The 5,918-nt window shown below is 41.8% G+C and overlaps 1 protein-coding gene across 1 annotated transcript; it reads right to left on the reverse strand.

Moving 5' to 3' along the window:
* Nucleotides 1-1,325: 1,325 nt before the first annotated feature.
* Nucleotides 1,326-2,312, reverse strand: LOC139310175 (zinc finger protein 154-like). The gene has a single exon (XM_070934337.1). It carries the CDS (start codon nucleotides 2,310-2,312, stop codon nucleotides 1,326-1,328), a length of 987 nt encoding a protein of 328 aa, XP_070790438.1.
* Between the last annotated feature and the right edge of the window lie 3,606 nt (nucleotides 2,313-5,918).

Consider the following 5,918-nt stretch of genomic DNA (forward strand, 5'->3'; position numbering starts at 1 on the left):
AGAAGACCTCCAAGGTCCCTTCCAACTCTGTTATTCTATTCTATTCTATTCTATTCTATTCTATTCTATTCTATTCTATTCTATTCTATTCTATTCTATTCTCATTAGGCAGTATATCCCTATAACTGAGATCTTGGAAAATACAATCAAAAGAATGCATCTGTTGGTAGACTTCCCAGATGTATCTAGCTGATATTTTGAAAATAAAAACTGGCTAGATGAGTCTTCAGCTTGAGCTAGCATACTATTTATTCTATAATATAGCATAAATCATTTCATCCCCAAGTGTATCCTTGCTCACCTAAGACATTCCTTGTTTCCCCCCCCCCCTGCATAATTTAAAGTAGGGGTGTCAAATTCAATTTAATTGAGGGCCACATCAGCATTGTGTTTGACCTTAGGGGGGTGGGGGGTGGGCATGGCCAGCTTGACGTCACTCCTGTCAGGGGTGCCTGTGGTGGACCAAGCCTCTGCAAGCAAAAACTGGCTCCTGAGCTTCGTTTTTGCTTGCAACAGCCTCCTGCAACCCTCTGCCAGTGAAAACGTAGCTCGGGAGGGCCTCACGCGGCCCTCCCGAGCTCCGTTTTCACTAGCAGAGGCACTGAAGGCCAGTCCTTTGCTGTTTCCAGGGCAGCCCTACAGGCCAGATCTAAGCACCCCATGAGCCAGATCCGGCCCCTGGGCCTTGAGTTTGACACCCCTGATTTAAAGGGCCTTATCTAACTATTCTGGATTCTGCAAAATAACTCCCACTTTTGTGTTTGGAAAAACGTTAACGTAAAAACATCAGAACGCTTCCTATGCCCCCTTATTGGTGACAACATCATCGCTAGAAAATTCTACACCAGGCTATGTGGGTGCATAGGAGGGCCTTCAAAGGAGGAAGGACATGAAATACACAGGTGTCACTCTTCTTCAGCCAGTCAGAACCCCCAAATTATTAATCTGCATATATATGCAGGAAAACCCGTTTGGTTAGCTAATGAAAATAACTAGCAACAAGGATAGGGCAACATTGATACAAGCAGAACTATTATTTTGTTAAAGACCCCTAGTGAGGCTATCTTCTATGTTTAATACTTAACATTCTTAGTATTTCAGTTGCCAACCAAGTCAAAATTACAAGAAGATGTAGATTTGACACCAATTTTAATTTAGTACTCTCCAAAGAGTCCTGGGGAATATAGTGCGTGTTGGAAATTCTCTTTAAAATTCCTTATCATATTTCTTGAGTTGCAATTTCTCAAAATGGAGGGCAGGGGGGGGATTTCCCCAGGTTAAGACAGAAAGTTACCTGATAGAACAGTTGGTGTGTGGAGCTCAGTCTAGCAAAGCCGCTTTGTCCCTTTCTCTCCCTTTTTTCTCAGGTGAGATCTCCAAGCTTTGTGAAGTTGCTGGTGCCTAAGGAGACTTGGATAGTGGCAAAAGCTTTTCCCACATGTACTGCAGATGTGGGATGCCTGCTTGGCATGGGACCTCAGGTGCTGAGCAAGCTTAGAACTGGAAATGAACGTCTTCCCACATTCAGCACACCCAAATGGCTTTTCTCCCGTGTGAATTCTCTCGTGTATATTCCGGCTGGACAAATGGCTGAAGCATTCTCCACATTGGCGGCAGGCATGGGGTTTTTCCCCCGTGTGGGTTCGTTTGTGCCTATTGAGGTTTGAGACGTAACGAAAGGTCTTCCCGCAGTAGAGGCAAGTGTAGGGCATCTCCCCCGTGTGGACTCTCAGATGTTTCACCAGGTCCGAGTTCTGTATGAAGCTTTTCCCACACTCGGGGCAATTATATCCATTAGACACATTCCCCTTGTGGTACCTCTGGTGGCTAAGAAGACTGCGGTGCTGCCGGAAAGTTTGCCCACATTCAGAACAGAGGAAAGGCATCTCCCCTGTGTGAATCCGCTGGTGGGTGAGCAGGTTGGAGCGCTGAGCGAAGCATTTACCACACTCTGAGCACAAGTGAGGCCTCACCCCTTCATGCAGCTGCTTGTGTTTAAGGAGGTTCGAACTCTGGCGGAAACACCTTCCACACTGAGGACAGGGGTAGGGCATCTCCCCCGTGTGGATCCTCAGATGAATGGTCAGACTCGACTGTTGAGCAAAGCTCCTCCTGCACTGGGGGCACTGGTAAGGTCTCTCGCCCGTGTGGACCCTCTGGTGAGTTAACAAGTTTAGGCTCCGTCGAAAGTTTTTCCCACATTCAAGGCACTGGTAGTTGCTGGAAGTTGGCTGGACCATGGGAAGGACACCAGCTTTAGTCCCAGCATTACACTTTCCTGGTTCTCTTGCTTTGTTGCTTGGGGCCTCCATGTGGGGCTGAAAATTAATAAGAGGTAATTCAGGTACCAACCTACAGCAAAAAGAAAAAAGAAAAAAGAAGGTTATCTGGAGCTAGTTTCTATAGTTTTTTTTTTTTTAAGGAACGCTCTTAAAATGTCTTGGATTGAGGATTTGTAATGTCATTGTTCCTCTTTACATGGCCTGGTGAGACCACATATGACTATTGTGTACAATCCTGGGTACATTTGCAGAAAGCTGACAAATTAAATGGTGTTTAAAGAGGAAGTAAATGAACCTTGAAGACATTCGATAGAATCTAGAGTGTTCAGTCTGAAAAATAAACACGGAGAGTAGATGCGATAGCCGTGGTCATGTGCATAAAAGGAAGCTATAGGAACAATGGTTAAGAACTATTTTACAATCTACCTAGGGTAATTGTGTGTTTTGCATGTCTGTAAGCTTTCAAGAAGAGCCTGGCTACTAGCCATCTCTAAAAGATTAATTGGCTTCCTGCACATTGCAGAGTTTGGCCTAGAACTTGAGTTTGGCCTTGGCGTCTCTTCCAATTCTACAATTCTCCGATTTTATGAAAATGCAAACTTAACTTTATCCACTAATAAATAAACTCTTTACCTATAGGCTGCTGGTATAGGCACACTTTTCTATAAACTGCCTTCAACCTGCACTAAAAAAGAGAAAAACTTTCTGGATAGTCTGATTGCATTAAAAAATAAACCCTACAAAACTAATTCTAATTAAAAGTGCCACACTCCTATCTGAAAGCTACAAATTCCACACTTTAACTATCTGTTTTGAGTCTTCTGCTGTCAGCTTCAGTAAATGATCTCAAATTCTAACATTCTGAGAGAAATTCTGCATCCGAATTATCCATACCCTACAGCAATTTACATAATCTAAATATTGACTGAATGATCAAGTGTCTATGACTGCCTGTCCATCCAAAGCCTCTTCCCTACATTTGTTCTGACTTTCAAAGCCTCAATTGCTGGCTGCCATCTTCTTTTACAGAGAAACCTAGTCCCAACTTCATTTTGGTTGCTCTGTTTGCCTTCCTTCCAGCTCTGTAATATGCTTTTAAGATAGAAGACACAAAAGCCAGAACTTTTCACAGAATTGCAAGCACACATAGGTGATCATATAATGTGAAAGTACTTTTTGCTAGGGAAAGAAAGACTCTTCACATATATTAGAGCAGGGGTCTCCAAACTTGGCAACTTTAAGCCTGGTGGACTTCAACTCCCAGAATTCCCCAGCCAGCTTTGGGAGTTGAAGTCCACCTGGTTTAAAGTTGCCAAGGTTGGAGACCCCTGTATTAGAGAACTAGGGCCAGCTGCTTTCTTTCACTGAATTTATTTTCTACTCTAGCTTCAAGTCAAAATATTCCAGACTATCTATTCCCAAGACTGACATTATCTACTCCTGGCAAAATACCTGTTCCCTTATCCAGCTCAGTGTAGAATCTGCAGTCAGAGGCCTCCCGAGCACATCAATAATTAAGACAAAATTGCACCTGCTTTGGGTTGAAAGAACAAAGCCCTCTTAACGTAGCATTTCCCCATAGTGTGATAATCCCCAGATGTTTAGACTACAGTCCCGCTTATCTGTGGGATAACAAAGATACAAACTGTAGTGCCAACGCATTCCCAGATCCTCCTTAAAACACTCATTAAAAGAGAAGTAAAAGACAAGAAACAGCGCCTTCCTGAAGAAGAGGAAGACACAGGAGCAAGCAAACCTCAATTCTTCAGGAATGTTCACTGATTAAACCTAGTTACAGGAAAACAGACAAAGCCATTTTTAAGGTTCAGCTCCCAACACCACCACCCACCAAGTAAACACCGTAACTGTTTTAATCCAGCACGGCTGCTTCTTGCTTGGAGTGTCCACCTAGGCTCTTCTGAAAGAGGCCCCTTCCCTAGGGAGAGGTCAGCTATAAAGGTGTCCCACCTTGGGTGTGGTCTCAACAGTGGTGGGGAGTTTCTTGAAAAAACCTTTTCTAGGTGCTCTATTACTTAAAGGGAAAACTCTTAAAGAAAAGTCACAGAAATGTAAGATTCCAAAGGAAATATCCTAAATAATCTGGTGTTTTTAAAAGTCTTGGGCCTCTCTAGAGACTTTAAGCAGTGCAATATAGTGGGAGGATGGTTAGAATGGGGAATGCAATTTAACTTGGCAAATTGTCTGGGTGTGAGCACCATGGAGCTTGCTAAGTGGTGCAAGTTCTTCTACTCAGGAGGAAGCATTTTATGTTATTTCATTGCTGGTGCTTTACAACCAGTGAGGGAAAAACATGCTAAAGGAACTGATCAGTCACTGCAGGGAGGAACTGCAGATACTAAGGCTAGTAATTTATTAGTAGCAATAATAATAATAATAATAATAATAATAATAATAATAATAATAATAGAATATGTACCACGCTTTACATCCACGAAGTGACATCGACAGGTTACAAATCCATCAAACTGTAGAAGAAGAAAAATGAAGTTTGAATGATTATGTGAACCAAAGTACAGAAAAATTGCTGCAGGCTATAAAAACAACAGAAATAAAGGCAGAATATAAGGAAAAACAGCTGGATGACAGATTAAATAGATGGAAAACATGGACAGCACTTGAAAAACATTGAAGGAAAATGTGATGACAACTTTACATGGGCTTAAGATGGGAACCATCAAGAAAAAAACGGAAGATTTAATACTGGCTGCTCAAGAACAAGCACTACAAACTAATGCCATGAAAGCAAAGATACAAAAATCCACCAACAATCCAAACTGCCGACTTTGCAACAACAAAGTTGAAACTGTTTCACATTTAATATGTGAATGCAGCAAATCGCACAAACTGATTACAAAACTAGACACGACCGAGTTGCTAAATTAATCCACTGGTCATTATGAAAAAAATACGACTTTCCTGTATCCAAAAAGTCATGGGAATATAAAGTGGAAAAGTTATAGAAAATGAGAAGGTGAAGATCTTGTGGGATTTTCGAATACAGACAGATCGTCACTTGGAACACAACATGCCAGATATCACAACTGTCGAAAACCGAAACGTACAATTTATTGACACCGCAGTACCAGGAGATGCCAGAGTTGAAGAAAAAGAACTGGAAAAAATCATGAAATACCACGACCTGGCCATCAAAACTACACAGCTATGGATGAAACATGTAACAGTGATACCCATTGTCATCGGGGCACTTGGTACCATGTCTAAAAATTTTATACATCAGCAAATTGCAGCTTCCTGCAATAACACCAGTGGAACTGCAAAAAACTGCGCTACTTGGAACATCATACATCTTAAAAAGGTACTTGGTTGATACCTAGGACGCTGGCAGCACCCTGTATCAACCATTAGCACCAGTCAATGGTATTTGTGATGCATTTTTTGAATGTTTAGTTGACTGAGTTTCATGCTTAATGAATAAAGCAAATAATAATAATAAATAAATAATCCTACCTGTCAATGGCTACTTCAGATTCAACCACAACAATAACAACAAGCAAATAATAGATACAAACTCAAGGTAAACTGCTCCAAACTCGATTGCATAAAATATGACTTCAGCAACAGAGTGGTCAATGCCTGGAATGCACTACCTGACTC

The sequence above is a fragment of the Pituophis catenifer genome, unplaced genomic scaffold (genome assembly GCF_029215685.1).
Source record: "Pituophis catenifer annectens isolate HBS135680 unplaced genomic scaffold, rPitCat1.0.hap2 SCAF_2, whole genome shotgun sequence".
Classification (NCBI taxonomy): Eukaryota; Metazoa; Chordata; class Lepidosauria; order Squamata; family Colubridae; genus Pituophis; species Pituophis catenifer.

Bases quoted from the DNA above. Each gene is read 5' to 3' on its own strand.
- LOC139310175 (XM_070934337.1), bottom strand. From the start codon at position 2,312: ATGGAGGCCCCAAGCAACAAAGCAAGAGAACCAGGAAAGTGTAATGCT.